This window comes from Tarenaya hassleriana, unplaced genomic scaffold, assembly GCF_000463585.1.
Source record: "Tarenaya hassleriana unplaced genomic scaffold, ASM46358v1 Cleome28, whole genome shotgun sequence".
Classification (NCBI taxonomy): Eukaryota; Viridiplantae; Streptophyta; class Magnoliopsida; order Brassicales; family Cleomaceae; genus Tarenaya; species Tarenaya hassleriana.
The window spans coordinates 2,102,500-2,121,671 of record NW_010966021.1 but is presented as its reverse complement, the minus strand read 5'-3'; the positions used below and the strand labels follow the sequence as shown (position 1 = coordinate 2,121,671).

General features: G+C 36.8%; 7 protein-coding genes across 7 annotated transcripts; 5 read left to right on the top strand and 2 right to left on the bottom strand.

Annotated features, from left to right (window-relative positions):
• Positions 1 to 5,476: 5,476 nt before the first annotated feature.
• Positions 5,477 to 6,759, top strand: LOC104818076 (cytochrome c oxidase copper chaperone 1-like). The gene is made up of 2 exons (XM_010547528.1): positions 5,477 to 5,542; positions 6,247 to 6,759. The coding sequence occupies exon 2, from the start codon at positions 6,250 to 6,252 to the stop codon at positions 6,457 to 6,459; it is 210 nt and encodes a 69-aa protein (XP_010545830.1). The 5' UTR covers positions 5,477 to 5,542; positions 6,247 to 6,249; the 3' UTR covers positions 6,460 to 6,759.
• Positions 6,760 to 6,993: 234 nt separating this feature from the next.
• LOC104818075 (acidic leucine-rich nuclear phosphoprotein 32 family member E) lies at positions 6,994 to 7,693 on the top strand. The gene has a single exon (XM_010547527.2). It carries the CDS (start codon positions 7,071 to 7,073, stop codon positions 7,521 to 7,523), a length of 453 nt encoding a protein of 150 aa, XP_010545829.1. The 5' UTR covers positions 6,994 to 7,070; the 3' UTR covers positions 7,524 to 7,693.
• Positions 7,694 to 7,791: 98 nt separating this feature from the next.
• LOC104818074 (putative RING-H2 finger protein ATL19) lies at positions 7,792 to 8,511 on the bottom strand. Its single transcript, XM_010547526.1, has one exon. The coding sequence runs from the start codon at positions 8,401 to 8,403 to the stop codon at positions 7,876 to 7,878; it is 528 nt and encodes a 175-aa protein (XP_010545828.1). The 5' UTR covers positions 8,404 to 8,511; the 3' UTR covers positions 7,792 to 7,875.
• Positions 8,512 to 10,126: 1,615 nt separating this feature from the next.
• On the top strand, positions 10,127 to 12,441 carry LOC104818073 (3-deoxy-manno-octulosonate cytidylyltransferase, mitochondrial). Its single transcript, XM_010547524.2, has 8 exons — positions 10,127 to 10,465; positions 10,747 to 10,792; positions 11,020 to 11,106; positions 11,202 to 11,326; positions 11,541 to 11,680; positions 11,801 to 11,852; positions 11,951 to 12,061; positions 12,143 to 12,441. The coding sequence occupies exons 1-8, from the start codon at positions 10,232 to 10,234 to the stop codon at positions 12,233 to 12,235; spliced, it is 888 nt and encodes a 295-aa protein (XP_010545826.1). The 5' UTR covers positions 10,127 to 10,231; the 3' UTR covers positions 12,236 to 12,441.
• A 151-nt stretch (positions 12,442 to 12,592) lies between these two features.
• LOC104818072 (thioredoxin M4, chloroplastic-like) lies at positions 12,593 to 14,077 on the top strand. Its single transcript, XM_010547523.2, has 2 exons — positions 12,593 to 12,975; positions 13,578 to 14,077. Exons 1-2 carry the CDS (start codon positions 12,714 to 12,716, stop codon positions 13,889 to 13,891), a joined length of 576 nt encoding a protein of 191 aa, XP_010545825.1. The 5' UTR covers positions 12,593 to 12,713; the 3' UTR covers positions 13,892 to 14,077.
• Positions 14,078 to 15,737: 1,660 nt separating this feature from the next.
• LOC104818071 (expansin-A12) lies at positions 15,738 to 17,357 on the top strand. Its single transcript, XM_010547522.1, has 3 exons — positions 15,738 to 15,959; positions 16,466 to 16,775; positions 16,879 to 17,357. Exons 1-3 carry the CDS (start codon positions 15,830 to 15,832, stop codon positions 17,189 to 17,191), a joined length of 753 nt encoding a protein of 250 aa, XP_010545824.1. The 5' UTR covers positions 15,738 to 15,829; the 3' UTR covers positions 17,192 to 17,357.
• Positions 17,358 to 17,383: 26 nt separating this feature from the next.
• LOC104818069 (cytosolic sulfotransferase 5-like) lies at positions 17,384 to 18,567 on the bottom strand. Its single transcript, XM_010547521.2, has one exon. It carries the CDS (start codon positions 18,527 to 18,529, stop codon positions 17,564 to 17,566), a length of 966 nt encoding a protein of 321 aa, XP_010545823.1. The 5' UTR covers positions 18,530 to 18,567; the 3' UTR covers positions 17,384 to 17,563.
• Positions 18,568 to 19,172: the final 605 nt, after the last annotated feature.

The window sequence follows — 19,172 nt, the reverse complement described above, 5'->3', positions numbered from 1 at the left end:
CATGAGAAAAAAATAGTGATAGTTTAATAATATATAGATACATACATACACAAATTAAAAATCAAATATAAAATATAAATGATAAAAAAACACATACACATATGCATACGTATATACATACATATACATACACATATATCCATACATATACACAAATTAACAATCGAATATAAAATATAAATGATAAAAAAAAATACACACACAATATATCCATACATACACACAAATTAACAATCGAATATAAAATATAAATGATAAAAAAAATACACACACATACATATATACATACACATATATGTTTTCATATTTTTTATTAAACGTGTCATCTGTATTTTTAAAGCCTAATTTTTATGAGCAAAAGTTAGTGAAAGTTTAATAATATATATATATACACACATATATCTATACATACACGAAAAATTAAAATCAAATATAAAATATGAATGATTAAAAAATACATACATACAGTGGTAGAGAGTATCATTGCTCATTAACTAATCACCAGCAGACGATCATGCGATTCATCGGTAAACCCTAGAAGATTAACCAACATAGGGCTGTGAATTTTGGACAGAATCTCGATCTCTTCTTCGCTCAATTCTTCACCTTTCGGAGGTTTCTTCACGGCGACTCTGCATCCTCTCACGATAGCTTTGTAGATGTTTCCATGGCTTCCTTTGCCGAGGAGCTTCTGGTCGGAGAAGCCGTTAGTGGCGGCTTCAAGGTCGCTATAGTCGAGCTGTCGGATCTTCACGGGCTTCTCTTGCTTGCCATCGGAGTTCGCCAGAGATAGATTTTTCCCACCACCGGATGCGGTGGAGCCGTGATGACGTGACGGCGATGGCGGCCTTTGCTTTGCCAGATTTTATCATTACTATATTTATATTAAATTTATATATTCAAATTTATTTAGAATTCTTAATAATGATATATATTAAAAAACCTTAAAAACATTAGATTTACAATGATTTTTTTATGTTAGAAGAATTGTTGTTTTAAAAGGTCAGTTTTTTACTATGCTAAAATATTATACTATCGAAATAAAATAATTTAGTGTATATATATATATAAATATAAAATATTAATACACTTAATGGAAAAAATATTCGTATATAATGAAAATAATATTCATCTTTTGATCTACTTTTCCATTTTTTTATTTAATTAACTTACTATACATATAAAAATAATATTATAATGATTTTAGTATCATTGTGGTCCGTGTAAGGGGTGTCACAACCAAAGGTTAAATGAATATGAGGACAGTATTAATTCGCAACAACATCAACATACAAAAGAATAATTGAAACCTTCTACAATATGAGCAAGTATGAATTATTAAATGCTACCTGATGAACATCTCCTATGAAATGAGATAAGAACATAAAAAGAAAAAGACTTACCACTCTATTTGCCACTTGAGTTCACATAAAAGTTTGCATACCGATACTTTAAGGATCATGTCATTTAAAAAAAGCTCACATTTGACTTTAACTTTTATTCTTTGATACCCGACTGCATTGTGTACTTGAAAATTGCTCCGGTCACACACCGGTCTTTGTGTCCACGGGTGTCATGAAAATCCCCTTTAAGAAAGACAGAATATATAGTTTAGACTAAAGTAAAAAACTTATTCCAAAAATATAGTTATAATAAACATAAAGAGGATGAATTAAAAAGACAAAATAAACACACGACAATACTTATAGTTGCATATGAAATCATGAGTGTCAACGTAGAATAGAGGGCTCGTCCATCGCCAATGATAGGTGTTTAATTTCATCGCCCCACGAACACATAGATGCTAAGTCACCTTCCAGGGATTCAGACAAAATTTCTTTCACCGCAGCAGCTGTATCATTCTCAAAATAGCCCTGTAGTTTTTTTTTTTTAAAAAAAGAATGTCAGAATGGAAATAGCCAAAGTTGATATATATAGAGATCCATGTATGAATAACCGGGTTGAATTTTTTTATTCACATTTATTAATATGCATGTATGTATATATATGTATCTATATACATATACATACACAAAATAAATAAATCTAGACGAATTTTTAATTTGACATACAATACAACGAAATTCAAAATTTACCCAATCCATCACCAAATATCGAAATAAGTTGCAATGTGTGAGTGCCCACCTCTTCATCAGTGAGTTCTACGGAGATAGTTCCGGCGAGAGTTTCCGATGATGATGAAACCCACCTCTTCGCTATGCAGCTTGTGAGAGCCTTCGTATTCCTAATGGTTTGTTGTTGTACTTATGAATATATCATAACAATATGTAGGAGTAATGTTAGGTTAATGAGCTTCAGGATCCGAGGCATTTCTAAGTGCTTCTTTAGCTTTGCCCTTCATCTTGAGTTTGAGGAGCGAAAACCATTTGAGAGCGATAACATGCGTTTGCAATTTTTTTTTTACTCACTAAATAATAAGATCATTAGTGGAGCAATAAATAAATACTATTGGAACGTTTTCGTTTTAAAATTCGTTACGGAATGTTTTGTTTTAAAATTTATTACGAAACGTTTTGTTTTAAAATTCATTATGAGATATTTAAAAGTGAATTGATTTTTTTCATTTATTCAAACATAACCGTTTTTTTTAATAATCAACAGTTTTGTACCATACTTTGAATAACATTAAAATTGGAATGAAGTGGGGTATAATATTTATTTTTGGACGTTTTTTTTAAAACCCTGCCGCAAGATTATGTTTTTAATTGTCAAATTTATATCCTTGTCCACCAAGATATGCATAGTGATACATTTTTTGTTTTCATTGGCCATTTAATTTTTTTAAAACTTTTTATTCTACTAATTGTAATTAGATGTTAAAATACTATAATTTTAATTACGAAAAATAACATATAAATAAAGATAATTTGTTATATTTTTAAAAACTATAATAACATATTGTTTTTTATTGAACTAAATATCAAGTAGATAAATTTAATATGAAATTACATTGATTTTCATTGATTCAATAAATTGAAATAACTTTACTATTTTATTATTTTATATTCAAGTTAAATTTACAAATATAAATAGCTGTAATATAATCTTTTTTAATTTTGATATGATCTTTTATCATATTATTTAAAACTAAAAACAAATATTTTTTACTATACAGATGAAATTTATCAGTTACATATTTATTCATTTTGTATTATATATATCACATAAATTATGTTAAAATAAATTTTAAAAATTATAATAGCATATTGTTTTTACTAAACTAAATATCAAATAGATTAATCTAATATGAAATTACATTGATTTTCATTTACTCGGTAGATTGAAATGACTTTACAATTTTTATTATTTTTATATTCAAGTTAAGTTTATAAATATATATAACTATAATATAATATATACTGTTTTTTATTTAAAACATAATTTTCTTATAATATTATTTAAAACTAAAAACAAATAGTTTTTTTACGATAAAGATGAAATTTATCCCTTATATATGTATTTATTTTGTATTATATATATCACATAAATAAATTATGTTAAAATTTATGATAAATTATCAACCAATGAAAAATAAAAACATTGCCACATGGATGATGAGATGGAGATGAGGTGTCCTCACCACAATCCTTTAAACTCATTTATTAATATATATAGATTTAGATTTTTTTCTTAATCTAATCATAAATTACGAAAACAGAAAAAATGGCCGTTATTAGTACTATGCAACAAAATTTGGATGAAAATCCCTACTTTTTCTTATATTTAGTAATTTGAAATCACAGCTAATTGTTATTATGCTATGTAATTAAAAAATAAAAGAGTATAAGAAAAAAGTGTTTGTAATTTGTACATAAGCATATATATTTTAAATAAAAAAAATTTAAATTGAATTCAAATAACTTCAAATAAAACAAAAGTAGAAAAATGATAATCTTAAAAAAATTAATCTTCTTGAAACATTAAAGGAATTCAAGCAGTATTGGAAAATAATTTTATATGTGATCATAGCATTTTTTACATATAACGCTATTTATAAAACTAAGATGAATAACAATTTTAAAATTATAAATTCAATTTAAAAGATTATTTTTTTATGGGACTAAATTAAACAAATTGAAATTCATCGATGTATAAAATTGATATGTCTGTATATATATATATATATATATATAGCGCGTGGAGTTCATGTGCCTTGAATGGCGGTATGGAAATATGGAGGGAACGGTAACTTAGCAGAAGAAGGAAGTAAAAGTCGGGTCGTTTCGGTGGACGAAGAACGTCAGGCTTTTCGCATCCCTTTATTATTTTTATTTTTATTATTTATTTATTTATTTATTTATTATTATTATTTATTTATTTGCATCTCTCTGTCTCTCTTATTTGTTTCATTTTTATATTTTCGTATTTTTTTAATTTAAGTCAATAATGTTTTGTGTTTAAGACACACATGTTTGGTCCCACTTACAAACGCTAAAGACATAAGCATTTAAACTTCATAATATATACGTATATATATATATATATATATGGATTGATGATTTATGTGTTATTTATTGAAAAAAAAATGGAATACGAGTTATTTAGCAGATTGGTCTGCGCATGCATGAATGAACGGTTCAGCAGCATTTTTTATTTGAATATCATTTAAATAACAAACAATAATTTCATCTATGGTCAACTAATTCTAGTTTGTATATATATGTACAATATTTTTTTTGGTTAAAATATTTGTACAATATTCTTGCCAAAAAAAAAAGTATGTATCTATGAACATGGTTTTTGATAATATGTATAAAAAAAATGGTGACTATGTTAACGATATTCCATAGCCACTAAAAGGTAAAAACAATGAAAATGATCAAGGAAAAAATAATTCTTGTATATAAATTAATTTTTTTTGGTAAGTTTACATTAGTACCAAAAAATTATATATAACTGATTATATTTTCATAAAACAAAAATGGTGTTGATATTTTCATAATTATGAATAGGTGTTTTGATGTGAATAGTGTAACAGTCCTGGCGACAAAGAAACGGAGAACAGTTCGTCAACAACATGCTAACAATGAAATTTCATGGGCTGTCTTCTCTATTTTAGACAAGGAAATCAATTTGGGCCCATTTTTTCTTTTCTTGTAATTAATACCCTTTTCTGTATACTATTTATTACATTTTCTCATTTTTTTTTTAAATAATTTCTCGTAGAAAACCATGGCACATTATTTTTTTATTTACATGTAGTTATATCCCTTTTTTCTATCTTTTTTTTTTCTTTCCAAATATCACAAGTTACCAATTCACATAACCTATAAATATTAAATGAGGAAATCTGGCTAGTATTAATTTTTCCCCACAAAATTCTATTTGGTTGGATAATGGCATTGACCAAATCTTTGTATTTTCTATTTATTTTGGGCCTGTCTTGGCCCAATAAGAACCAGATACGGCCCAAAGCCCAATCTGGTGACAGACTCTCCTCCTTTCATTCCTTCGCGTACCGTCGCCAATATTCTCCATTTCCTCTGTTCCTCCGTTCCCTGTCTCCGAGCACGTTCCGAAGGTCAGTCCCTTTTTTTTTCCGTAGAAAATTTCTGTCCGTATCTTTTGCACTGTTTGGATCATGAGAGGATGGGAAATTAATTGCGGTTTTTTCTTCCTCTGGGTTTTAAGCTATTTCTTGAGATTGTGTGTTTTGTTTGCTCTATTGGATTGATTTGCTTCTGATTTAGTGTTGATGCTGTGTTAATCGTTTCTTAAGTCAGCGGATTTTTAATTGATTTTGGATTCAGGGTTTTGCGATTAAGGGTATAAGGATTCGAGTTTAGGGTTTTAAGCCTTGAACCATGGGGATTTCGATTAAGGTTGATTCGATCCCAGTGCATGCGGCGGTTCAACAACTTTGAATATGATTCCGGCCTAGAAAACGATGGAAAATGTCGGAATCTGACATTGAGTTGTCGCCTAGTAATTGGCCTTAATGAAACTAGGGCAAAGAACTTCCTGATTGCTGATGAAACGAACTGCAAATCGAATCTTCTTATAACATGTGGGTTTCGATCAAGGAACCAGATATACAGTAGAAGTAACTCACATGGTTCATTGGATTTTTCTCCATGGAGGTTCATATGGTCGCTATTTCTAGTTTGAGACATTGAACTAGGGTTATTTGTAAGCGTTAACATATCATGTCTGCCATACTGGCTGTATGTCTGGTCTGCATACCGGCTTGTTTTTGACTGAGCACGATATCTGCAATAACGACAGGATATGAGTGGTCAGGCAGCGGAAAACGGGTCGATCTCGGAGCCAGCTAAGGTTGCAGCAGCGGAGAGCAAACCGAAGAAGAGGATCTGCTGTGCCTGTCCCGACACGAAAAAGCTGAGAGATGAGTGCATAGTGGAGCATGGTGAAGCAGCTTGTACGAAATGGATCGAGGCTCATCGAATGTGTCTTCGTGCCGAGGGGTTCAATGTTTGAGAGGCTTGATTAGGGATTATACCAGTTTTGATGGATCCAAAGTAACTATTAGTGACAGTGATCCTTGATTCTACACAGTCGAGAAAATGGTTTTGTCTTGACCCACATACAGGCTTGCAGAATTTCATTTCTTGGCATATAAGAAAACAGGGGATTGATTTCCTGACAAAATTACATTGGGACAATGACATTTGGATACAAAATCTTGTTTGTTTTATGTTTTGAGAGATTTGATCAGAGATTGTACAAGTTTTGATGGATCCAAAAGTAACAAAAGGGATAGTGATTCTTGATTCTTGATTCTTGATTCTTGATTCTTGATTCTTGATTCTATACTGATGAATGATGGTACACACACAGGCACGAAACAAGAGCTTGCAATCATACTGTTTTAAAAAAAAAGAGTGCAGCAAAAATCTTGGAAAAAGGGGCCCAACAAACAAGTAAGTACACGTGGCAGCTATCCAAAGAACTCTCTGGAACGGCGGCTCCATGTGTTTACTCAACCTGCAAAAACCCTAAACCTATCTCTGTATATTAACCTTTCTCACGCCTCCACGCTCCAAAGCCCCTCAACTCGTGGTCTTATAGCTCATTTGCTACTCTTAACGATGGCGTCTTCTTCGTCTGCGGCGAGGATACTCCTCCGCAATGGAAACTCGGCGGTGGGTCATCTCCTCCGTGCCCGTCCGACCAATCTCAACGAGGCTGCGCAAAATGTCGGATCGGTTCGGTCTCTATTGCTACTTAACCGGACACCGGTGACCCAGTTCCCGGTTCTGTCTGAATCTTTCCCGGTGATGCAACCCGGGTTCTTGGGTTTGGCCGAGAAACTGGGGATGTTTTACGAGGTGGATGGGTTCAGGACGGGGAAAATGGAGGCGGCGCGTGGGAAGCAAGTGGTGGACGAGGAGGACGACGGTGGAGATTTGGACGAAGGGGATTTTGAGGAGATGGAAGATTTTAGCGATGAGGAAGGTTTCGAGGATGAGGATGACGACCTCGATGACGATGACGACGACGACGACAACGAATATGAGAAGCCCACGAGGACGAGGAAATAAATCCGAATGCTTTCTCTGTCTTGAAGATGATTCTGGTTTGTTTAAAGTCATAAGCTTTAGATCGAATATCAATGGATGAATATGAAAGTTCTGGTTAAATGGCGATCCTTCTTCTTCCTGTTCTTCGTATCAGTTCTGATTCTGTCATAAAACGTCTCCCTTGTTTGTTCGATCTCATACTCTGTTTCGTTGGAGATAAGAAGAACCCGTAAACAACGAATCTCTTTTGTTCGAAATGCCCGATCATGTCTACTCTATTGCCATTGGCAAATGGGTAGGGAAGTTGTCTTGGAAAGTTGGAAAATTATGTACAGATTCTTACAGACAAATCGGAAAAGACCGTAGGCTTTTGTCATGAATCTAACAGCTCTTTTCGACAAGTGGGACATGTGAGATGATTCTTCAACCAGGCATCGATACAATGTGCATGGTACATGTGTCTGCATACAGGGAAAATCCTGCACTCCTCGTGAACGCCGTAGTCGCTGAGGCAAATCGCACACTCCTCATACGTCGAGGACCTCCCCTCGAAGCCCCGGACAAGTAGCTTCGGGAGCAGGGTTTCGATCGTGTTCTGTCCTAACCCGCGTTTCTCTCGTCGTGGATCATGGAGATCCCGAGAGTCGAGGATCTCCAGGGGTAATCTCATATCTGTCGGTATGATTGCACGGTAGGTGACAATTCTGGCTCTCTGACCGATCTCGAGATCAATGTCGAGGCATTTTCCGAAGAAGGGTCGGAGAAGACACTCGATGATCACATATATGATGAGGGAAATCGCAGTGACGGTGATGACAACGAAGAGGGCGACGCAGAAGCCTACGAGGATCACAAGGCCAAGCAATGTCATGAGATCGGATATATCATCTAATGAGTTCATTGCTTGTTGTTTTGTGTGTGTTTTTGAGGTTCTGTTCTGTCTGAAGCAGAGGGGTTTGGATCTTAGGCTCTGGTTCCTGTGTCAGGATTTGGACATTTGGATTGGAAATCGTGATTAGGGTTTTATACCGAAAAGCTTAAATTTGGTTATGGAAATGGATAAGATGGGGATAGGGGGGGAGTTAATGTGGAGTTACTAAGTTTAGGGTTTAGTTTGAGATGCATATCTTAATGTTGCTTAGATCCCATGCACTTTTGTTGCGCAAGGATAGCTAATTCTGAGCCGATCCAATTACTCATCTCTTGATTATAGCACGTGTTGAAATGTGCTCATGGAACCAAAAATTTGTCTTTTAGATTTAAGATCATATGAATTTTATGAGGCGTGGTGTATAGGAATATATTATTATTAGAATATCATCATTGATATGATTATGATTTACCTTAAATATTCTATTATATTTTGCTATATATTATGATGTATTCTTCCAATTATCAATAACAGAAAAACATTTCTCTATTATGGTATCAGAGTTTCAGTTTTTGTTCTAGATTTTTTTTATTCTTCACATCAATAATGGTGGTCGAATCCGAAAGCGACGATAAAGATGATGATGATTTACTCTAATAGTATCATCCTCTTGAATATCATCTTTCATTCTTTTTATTTTTTTTTTCTAGTTTTTTTTTCCGACGGCGATACTCATCACTGTCAACCCTAGCCGATGTGCTACTTTTTTTTTACGATGATGTTCGTTTATCGACGTCAATCCTAGCCGATGTGCTACCTTTTTTTTCTCTGACGACGTTTGTTTATCGATGTCAACCCTAATCGTTGTGAGATCTTTACACATTGGCATTTAACCCTTTCGATTGGAAAACTCCGATCGTCGATCCACGTATTTACGTCCCTTATTTTTTTTTCTATCTTGCTCCGCTGCTACACTATCACGCATTATGCGTCGCGCTTTTGCACCCATTTTTTTTCTTCGGCCTAGCCGCTATATACACCGCAATTTTTTTGCGCTGTCGACTTCATTGTCGTGCAACCCAATTCACGCATACATGTCACACTTTCGTACCATATCAGCCTCTGAGAATACAACTCTCAAGCTCTTCAAACGTTATCAAACAACACCGACTCAAGTTTGAACTACACCACCAAATGGAAGATGATTCGTTTAATACGATCATAATTTCAGTTTTCAGTTTTTATGTAATAAGATTGAATTCATCATAGATGATTCATCTTGACGAGGCATATAGGAAGATATTATTCTTAGAATATCATCATTGATATGATTATGATTTACCCTAGATATTATGTCTAGAATATCCTATTGTATTTTGCTATATATTATGATGTATTCTTCCGATTATCAATAACAGAAAAACATTTCTCTATTATTATGGTGATGGTTTTTTTTGTTACGGGATATTGTTGCCGTCGGTCCACGAGAAATCCATACGTCATTAATTGGTAACTGGAAGATTTGACTGGTAATCACTTTCTAAACAAAGGTTTTCTTTTTTGCACAATAAACAGTTAGTTTTTACTTTTTAGTAAATCCGGTCCAATTGGTAACCTAAACCAAAATAGACCGGTCTGGTTCTCACACGACCACTTCGGACGGAGCCCCCCCCACTCTCTCTCGAGTCTCCGACACGTGCCCACCCCTCTCGACACACACACGCACAATCTCTCTCTCTCTCTCGCGTCTCACACTCTCTCGACACACACGCACGCACGCACACGCTCTCTCTCTCTCTCTCTCTCTCTCTCTCTCTCTCTGTTTCCTTCCTGCCTCGCTCACTGGGCGCGAAAGCTGATGACAATCTGCTCGTCATCTTCTTCTTCTTCGTCTTGGTCTTCTTCGAAGACATGGATTGTGCACGGAATCGTGGCCGGAGCGGCGATTGCGGTGGCGATTGGGGCAAGATCGTACTTGGGTAGATCCAGAAAATTCCGGAGCCGGGTCGTCGGAATCATACCCGCTCGTTACGCTTCTTCTCGGTTCGAGGGTAAGCCCCTCGTTCAAATCCTCGGCAAACCCATGATCCAGGTTCCAAAATCTCTCTCTCTCTCTCTGTATATATATATATCTGCATTGCTACATGATCCCTATGTTGTTCGATTTTGTTGTTTCTCAAACATTCTGAACGTGTGGTGCTGTTCTCAAATTCAAGTTCTTTCTTCATGATCTCTCTGGATCTATTGAAATTTCTTCTCTTTGGTTTACATGTTTCAAGTTTCTGCCTTTATGTTATTATGAATCCCACGTCTGGTTATCCATGTGTGGGTTGGTTTGGTCTGTCTCACTCGTTTGAATCGATCTTAAAACAGAGAACTTGGGAGAGGTCGAAGATGGCAACTATGCTGGATCACGTTGGTAATGTGGTTCTGATCCTCTCTCCGTGTTTTGGATGTTTTTATGAACATTTATACTTAATGTATAGCTAAGATCCGTTATACCATGTTGTGCTTCTTTGCTGTTTTGTTCAGGGAGCTACTTAACCTGCATAGATTTCTTCAGTTATGTCATGTCTGGTTTATTGTATATGTTGTGCTCTTTATGATCCAATAAGTCTGATTTGTTGTGTTTTCTTTTCTCCTCAGTCGTGGCCACTGATGATGAGAGGATTGCCGAATGCTGCCGTGGATTTGGAGCCGATGTCGTCATGACTTCGGAATCTTGCAGAAATGGTTCGTCTATTGACCCATTTTTCTTCTCTAAGTAGATTTTGGATTTGAAATGTGATTGGTTTCGCCTAAATTATGCATCATTTGTGATTGGATAGGAACTGAGCGGTGCAACGAAGCACTAGAAAAGCTGGAGAATAAGTACGATGTGGTCGTTAATATTCAAGGAGATGAGCCACTCATCGAGCCCGAGATAATAGACGGTGTTGTCAGAGCCCTTCAGGTCTCCTTACATATGCATAGTTTTTTTATTTTTTTTGCTAAATCTTGGATTAGGATCATGATCTTATATTATCCGTCCAACTAATACGCGCCACTGGACCGTCTTAGGCTTGGATTCTCTGACTGTGTGTGTAGTATTGGTTCTTGAGGTCATGATTTGAATTGAGAGTTGTCTGTTTTCGTAATCTCGTGTTGAGGTATTGTGTCTGTTTCAGGCAGCTCCGGATGCAGTGTTTAGCACGGCAGTGACATCGCTGAAACCGGAAGACGGGTTTGATCCTAATCGAGTTAAATGTGTGGTGGATATCCGTGGTTATGCTATTTACTTCTCGAGGGGATTGATTCCTTACAACAAGTATGTTTCTTTGGCCAACATATGCACATTTACACAGTCATGTGTATGTATCTCGTAAGAAGTTTGCATGATATAAGCTTTGATGATGATGGTGATGATGCCGTTCTCTCTCAATCTCAGGTCGGGTAAGGTGAATCCGGATTTTCCGTACATGCTTCATCTTGGAATCCAGGTACGAAACAACCAGTTCTTGTGTTCTGTTCTGTGCATTGATTCACTTTCGGTAATGATTTGAGCCCGTTTTTTCGTTCGTTTGTTGGTCTTTCCCAGAGCTTCGATTCGAGGTTTCTCAAGGTATATTCGGAGCTTCAACCTACACCTCTGCAGCAAGAAGAGGATCTAGAACAGCTCAAAGTCCTTGAGAATGGCTACAAGATGAAGGTTCTGCAAACTCACTCTCTCTCTCTCCAAAATGTTTGGAAGAAACCTTATCAAGGATCAAACTTTCGTGTATTTTGGCAGGTGATTAAGGTGGAGCACGAGGCTCATGGGGTCGATACACCTGAGGATGTGTCAAAGATTGAGTCTTTGATGCGGGAAAGAAACCTTTCATAGTCCCTCTTCTCTTCATTTGGGTTTTGCCTGTGTTTCACCTTTAGACTGGTAGTAGATACTGGCTTGCCATTTCGTTTGGCCCCAAGCAACACCGGTTTGAGTTAACCGGATCGGTATTGTTGTATACCGTATATGATTTCGTAGACGTTCACTTGGGTTTGTTTCTGTGGTTCATTTTCAGTAATATTTTAGTTTTAATTTGCTTATATTGTATAATGTTTCGAATATTAACAACGCAATTTTTTCGGACCGTTAAAAATGTATGTTCGAAATCCGACGTGGCGAAATCAGGATCGTCCATGTGGCGGCAATTTAAGAAAATACCTAAATCGGAGGATAAATAATATTGGAAAGAAGTATGAATTATCCGAAACTGCTCTGTCTTCTCCGTTTCTCTATCATTCGAATCGTCTACCATAACTACCAAACCACCAAGAATCTCTGAAAGCACTCTTTCACTTTCTCTCTCTGCGCTTCAATGTCGTCTATGCTTGACTCTGTAACGGTTACTCGAGTTTCTGCTCTGCCGATTGCAGCTTCTCGATCTTCCGCGGTTTCGTCGGTTTCTGGACGCCGGATTTCCCCGGCGAGGCTGCCGGAATTCAGAGGTTTGAGGATCATTCCTGGTTCATTCACTAGTTCTATTGGATCGTTGAGGCAGGAACCGAGTCGCAGACCGCATTTCGCTCGTGGCGGACGAATCGTCTGCGAGGCTCAGGATACTGCCGCCGCCGTCGAAGGTCTGAACCTTAACGTTCTTCGTCTCGTTGTTTCGTTATTATATGGATAATTCGTGGTTGAATGTCGTTGTTAATTTCGTTCCCATGTCATTACAATGGGGGTTTAGATCACAATTGAGTCTTCTGTGTCTAGAATTAGATATTTGAAGCCTTGGAGAATTCCGTTAACCTCGTTTGATGTTTGGTGTTTTTTCAACATTTCCATGTATAGATTGCTTCTGATCTTGTCTGTGATATGATCTCACCATAGCTCTACTCAGAGATGCTGCAATGGAGTCACATGAACAAATGGGTATATATATAGAGTTTCCAAATGCTTACTATGATGAATTCAACATGTATTCTTTTTATGATGCATCAAAATAAATAAAAAAAACATTTTGCCATGTCTTTGAAACTGTGATTACATGGGGGTTTAGAACATGATCTGATCCCAACTCTTCCTTGGTTTTATTACAGAAACAATCAGAGCTCCCCATGCGTTGTGTTCATTAATGTCACTCTTGCCACTTATTGTGACTTGAGAGTGATGACTCTCCCTACTTGTTGTTTTTAACATTCGATCCGATACGTTCTTGATTGATGGTTTGTTTGATGTGCAGTACCCAACATCTCTGACTCGGATTGGCAATCACTCGTACTTGAATCCGAAAACCCTGTCCTGATCGAATTCTGGGCTCCATGGTGCGGCCCGTGCCGTATGATCCACCCCATAGTTGATCAACTGGCCAACGAATTCGGGGGGAAATTCAACTTCTACAAAGTGAACACGGACGAGAGCCCAGACACAGCGGATCGTTACGGGATACGCAGTGTTCCAACCGTAATGGTATTCAAGGACGGCGAGAAAAAGGACAGTATCATAGGAGCTGTCCCCAAGGAGACATTGGAGAAGACTATAGAGAGGTTCTTGTAGAGGAAACGGGCAAAACATTTTCCTATGTTTCATCTCAAGGTAACAAATTGTGGAAGATGAAAATAGATTCGTTGTCATTTTGCAACGTATAGCGATGGAAATTGCGTTGTAAAATGGTAACAAAAAAAAAATATCGGTATAATTTGGTTTATTTTGGTATAATATTGGTATGAACTGTATAAATTATCTACTGTTCTTTTATTATTTCGAATAAAATAAATTAAAGAGAAAATGTGAGTTTGTAAACACGGAATCACAATGCAAGGGAAAAACCAATCCACCGACGCCATAAAAGATTCATAAGCACAATCTCACGTTTTCTCACATGCAATTGTTCTCAAACCCTAGCCGTACGACATATACATTAATACATTATACATATATCTATATCACATCTATCTGTGTATGTGTGTGTGTATATATTCCGTACCTCCCCATTCTATGTACTGAATAGTACAACGCGGATTGACATTATATTATTCTTCATTCAAAGTTGATTCCATATAGTATATAGTCCGTAATACAACGCGTTTTTTCTTATTTGGATCCAATGGCATTAAATGTTTGTCAGACCTTTAACAAAAAAAATGTTTGTCAGACACATTCCGTTATAGTACTCGCAATTATGTGAACTATATAATATATAATATATTACCAAATTGAGTTTTAATTTCTAAAAAAAGTGTATCCCTAACACTTTAGAATCGAAAGGTTAGTCGGACCAGAGATCCAACCACCCTTATTATTATTAGGTTTGGATAACAATTCTGTGATAGACCCATGCTTGGGTGACCTAGTGGTGAGAGAATATGCAAAACATGCTTTCACCCTGGATTCAAACCCAAGCGTGGGGAGGGGCTTTCACCTGGACTTTTCCGGTCTTTTGGGAGATGTAGTCGGGCCAAAGGTCCGGTGAACTTCCGGATTATCAAAAAAAAAAAAGAATTCTTTGATAGTTGAATACGTTTTCACGTTCCACTAAAACTGCATAAAGCCTAGTGGGTCAAAGTAAAGATTTGGAGTTTGACATTTCGGATCTGGGTTCAATTAATTTTTAAGATTTTTCGATTTTAGAAAAATTTATACCTATTTGATTTGTATGTATGTTGGATTTGGTTCTATTTGAATTCGATTTTTGTTGATAAAAATATTCATTTTAACGAAAATTTTAGTCGATTTATTATCTTTATTTTCAGTCCATATTGAGTTGTGATTCAAATTTTATATTTTAGAAAAAATATCCATTCGATTTTTATTCAGTTCGGATATTATTATGTATCATTTCATTCAACTACTTTGCAATCTTATGTATTTGTAGAGCCAAAATACCATTGGCTTGCAAATTGGTTCGGTTTGGCCAAATTGCCATGAGATGGTTCGGCTCGGTTCAACTTTTTTTTAAAACGAGTTCAAATTTTTTTTACACCATTTTAGCGAGTCACGACTCGTTTTACAGCATTTTCAAAAAAAGAGTTCATGCATTTAATCTTTGTCACTTGCATTAAAATGAAATTACAATATTTTGATTAATTCGGAAGTCAACATATTGATTTAGATCATAGTTGATTGAGTTATCGTCTCTTATGGACCGGAAACACACAAGTGATCTAGTCTATTATTCGGATTCATATTCTGTTTTAGTTCTATGTACATTTAATTTTCAGATTTGTAATAAGATATAGAGAATTTTCACAAAATACATTTATATGTATTATAAAAAAAAAGAGATCCAACTAAGAAAGATAACGAACACATGCATATGAGATTGTGGTGCCTTTGTTATCACCGACAAAACGCGTTAGAGATGCTTATATAACGAGGGGCAAAGGCGCTCGTATTCTTCATCTATATATACAGCAAAGGAAACTGAAACCCAAAGCATCACAAATTAAATTTTAAAATTCTTTTTTTAATTACAATTATTTGGACCGTTTGGTTATGGATATTGTGAAATTATATTTGGTTGTGGTTCTCTTCGTTGGTGGGTTTCGTGCGGGAATGTGTTCTAGCGGTTGGATTAGGGCTCATGCAACGTACTACGGTGCTAATGATAACCCGGCTTCCCTTGGTAAGCAAGAAATTAATTATAATCTATGTTTTATTATAACGTAATCTATATTCACAACTTTTTTCTTATGCTGTTGTTGAATTCACGACTTGGGCAAGAGTTTTTCAATCTCTGAATTGTGTATGTATATATGTGTGTGTGTGTGTGTGTGTGGGTGTGTTTATTTCTTTGATAAATATGCAATATTCTCTCAAGCCCACTTGTCTGTCGAATTATAAAACATTATCCTAACACTATATATATACATATATATATATATCGAAGAAGAGTTATTTATAACCTTAAATAGTTAAATTTTTTTAAAAAAGGGAGAGTAACTTATATATGACGGAGTACACAAGTTATCTCTAACCATGTTTTAACAAAAAATTTATCTCTAACCACCTCACACCTAATGCCATATTGGCTTTTCACTTCTGTTTTTAATTTGTCTAGTAACTAATTAATTTTAATTAATTAATTAATGCGGGTTGGTAATAGTGGATGGGACACGTGTATATATGCAGGAGGAGCGTGTGGGTATGACAACACCTACCACGCCGGATTCGGTGCCCACACGGCGGCGCTGAGCGGAGCTCTCTTCAAAGGCGGCGAGGCATGCGGCGGCTGCTACAGAGTCACCTGCCACTTCATGGCCGACCCTAAGTGGTGCCGCCGTGGAGCCGCCGTGACGGTTACGGCCACCAATTTCTGCCCATCCAACAACAACGGCGGATGGTGCAACCTCCCTCGCCACCACTTCGACATGTCCATGCCTTCCTTCTTCCTCATCGCCCGCCCCGGGAACGAAGGCATCGTCCCCGTCCTCTACCGCAGGTCACACAACTATATATAACTATAACATCAATATCACGAAAAAACCCTAATCCAGAAGAGTGTATACATATTGATTCGTTGCATGGATGGATAAAATTTACAGGGTTGCATGCAAGAGGAGAGGAGGAGTGAGGTTCACGATGAGAGGGCAAGGGAACTTCAACATGGTAATGATTTCAAACGTCGGAGGCGGAGGAGCCGTGAGGGCGGTGGCGGTGAGGGGTTCGAGGGCTAGGGCTTGGATTCCGATGGCCCGAAACTGGGGAGCCAACTGGCAGAGCCCCACCGATCTCCGAGGACAGAGCCTCTCCTTCAGAGTCACCCTCGTGGATTCCAAAACGATGTCGTTTCTTAACGTTGTCCCCAGATCTTGGTGGTACGGACAAACCTTCTCTTCTCGGAACCAGTTCCTCTAATGTTTCGTTGCTTTCATTATGAACTCGCCCTTTGTTTTTTTCTTTGGGTGATGTTCATTGACGGTTGTTATTTAATTTGATGCGGTTATTATGTGTAAGCATGGCTCCGAAAACTAGGAGTTATGCTGAATATTGATTATTATTTAATAAATCATAATCACGACTATATATTAAGCTACTTATGTCTACCGATGACAAAATCAACTCTTAATTAACAAAGATTCACACACGCATTCAAACTTTATATAAGGGATGCAAAAGGAAAATACGAAGAACAACCATCAAGAACTCACAAGAAATACGCATATTCTCTTATGGTGGGATTACCTTTGTTCGATGTGGGATGTTTTAGGATTAAGACGATGCTGATGTTTATAGGAATGTTAAACCGGAACCTCGTAGTTTATCTTCCACGATGTCGTCGATTCTCTTCCCCATCTCGGGAGTGAGGTAATTGGCCCAGTCTCCGACTTCGCCTTTCCGGAACAAGGTCTTGAAATCGATGTCCGAAGGCGTTTTCCCGGTCTTGTTCACCTCCAAGCCGCTCAGACTAGAAAAACTGCATAGCTTCAAGATCTGATCCACCGCTCCACTCTTCTCCTCTTCCTCCGTGAAGGGACATTCCAAGAAACCGGCGAGTCTCTTCAACTGAACTGTCGGATCCGCTTGCAATTCCTCGTACCTCATGAAAAACACGTGCTTAGGGTTCTTGACGCTCTCTTTCCAGTAGCTCAGGACGTGGTCCCAAAAGGGTCCCCAGGCATGAACTCCTCTGCAGTAGGAGTCGAACACGGTCTCCAGCCTTATTTCTTGGCGTTGTAACTTGCCGTAGAAATGCCAAGCCGAAACCAACGTATCTTTCGGATCCCTACAGATATAGACGATCTTGGAAGGGGAACCCTTGATGGTTTCACGTAGCATTGGGAAAGGCATGTGGGTTGCGAAGAGCCTTGGAGATGGGAAACCGGAGAGATCGGGGATTTGGTTCTTGAAATACAAGCGAAGCTCGAGGAAGGGAACGAGGTCGTGAGGGTTTCGAGCGAGAAGAGGATGGTGATGATGATGATGGTGATTGTGCCGGTGGATAAGGGCGAAAACTAGGGCTTTGAGCCAAGTGGTGCCTGATTTGGGGAAGGAGGAGAGGAATACATCGGAATCCTGAGGGTGGAAATGGGTTTGGGCATGAAGGATGCCTTGAAGTGCGTTGAAAAAGTACCAACATCCTTTGTAGTTGCATATGTCTGTTCCCTGAAAGTTCTTGTCCTTTGCAAGTCTCGATATCAGATTCTTGCTTTCTTCGCTCAGTTTGTCGTCCCTCAAGAACTCTGGAACCTCCATTCTCTCTCTCTCTCTCTCTCAATCAATCAATGCATGTGGGTGTGTGTGTATGCATGCATTTTATACACGCATCTGCCCCGACAGACTTTGTTTCTTTATTACATGTGCCAAACCAAACCTGTCGCCAATTGGTCATTATAAAACAAATGAATTAATAAAAGAAAATTATAGGATTAGTTGATTGAAATCTTTTGCGTATCATTCACGTTGATTAATAAATATATATTATAATCCGTATATATATATATATATATCATTGTCAACATGCACCTAACCAAACGATTGGGGAGATCATAAACGTTGAACGTGTGGAAATTATAGAGTTTGCAAGTGTTTTTAGTTGACTTGATATATTGGCGGAGAATATTGTGCCTTTCCTATTCTTTTATCCACATTTTATGCTTTCCTTTCTTGTGTTGCCTTAATTGTTTCATCCACATGTTTCCAAAATCTTCATGCACGTCCAAGTATGTCCAATAATGTACGCCTCTTCTCCAACAGAACGTCTTTAAACACACTCGAAAAACTAAGCACACTAACATCAACTGTGACATAATGTTCGACCACGTAAAGTTGTCTCGGATTCGATATTTGAAATATTGGGTTTTCAATTTTAGATATAGTTAAATAACATTTCATTATA

What these genes read in the sequence shown, in the direction of transcription:
- LOC104818075 (XM_010547527.2), top strand. Translation starts at nt 7,071, where the DNA reads ATGGCGTCTTCTTCGTCTGCGGCGAGGATACTCCTCCGCAATGGAAAC.
- LOC104818069 (XM_010547521.2), bottom strand. Translation starts at nt 18,529, where the DNA reads ATGGAGGTTCCAGAGTTCTTGAGGGACGACAAACTGAGCGAAGAAAGC.
- LOC104818076 (XM_010547528.1), top strand. Translation starts at nt 6,250, where the DNA reads ATGAGTGGTCAGGCAGCGGAAAACGGGTCGATCTCGGAGCCAGCTAAG.
- LOC104818072 (XM_010547523.2), top strand. Translation starts at nt 12,714, where the DNA reads ATGTCGTCTATGCTTGACTCTGTAACGGTTACTCGAGTTTCTGCTCTG. An exon ending in TACTGCCGCCGCCGTCGAAG is followed by an intron (nt 12,976 to 13,577) that starts GTCTGAACCTTA and finishes TTTGATGTGCAG; the next exon opens with TACCCAACATCTCTGACTCG.
- LOC104818074 (XM_010547526.1), bottom strand. Translation starts at nt 8,403, where the DNA reads ATGAACTCATTAGATGATATATCCGATCTCATGACATTGCTTGGCCTT.
- LOC104818071 (XM_010547522.1), top strand. Translation starts at nt 15,830, where the DNA reads ATGGATATTGTGAAATTATATTTGGTTGTGGTTCTCTTCGTTGGTGGG. An exon ending in TGATAACCCGGCTTCCCTTG is followed by an intron (nt 15,960 to 16,465) that starts GTAAGCAAGAAA and finishes GTATATATGCAG; the next exon opens with GAGGAGCGTGTGGGTATGAC. An exon ending in GTCCCCGTCCTCTACCGCAG is followed by an intron (nt 16,776 to 16,878) that starts GTCACACAACTA and finishes TAAAATTTACAG; the next exon opens with GGTTGCATGCAAGAGGAGAG.
- LOC104818073 (XM_010547524.2), top strand. Translation starts at nt 10,232, where the DNA reads ATGACAATCTGCTCGTCATCTTCTTCTTCTTCGTCTTGGTCTTCTTCG. An exon ending in TCGGCAAACCCATGATCCAG is followed by an intron (nt 10,466 to 10,746) that starts GTTCCAAAATCT and finishes ATCTTAAAACAG; the next exon opens with AGAACTTGGGAGAGGTCGAA. An exon ending in GGATTGATTCCTTACAACAA is followed by an intron (nt 11,681 to 11,800) that starts GTATGTTTCTTT and finishes TCTCAATCTCAG; the next exon opens with GTCGGGTAAGGTGAATCCGG.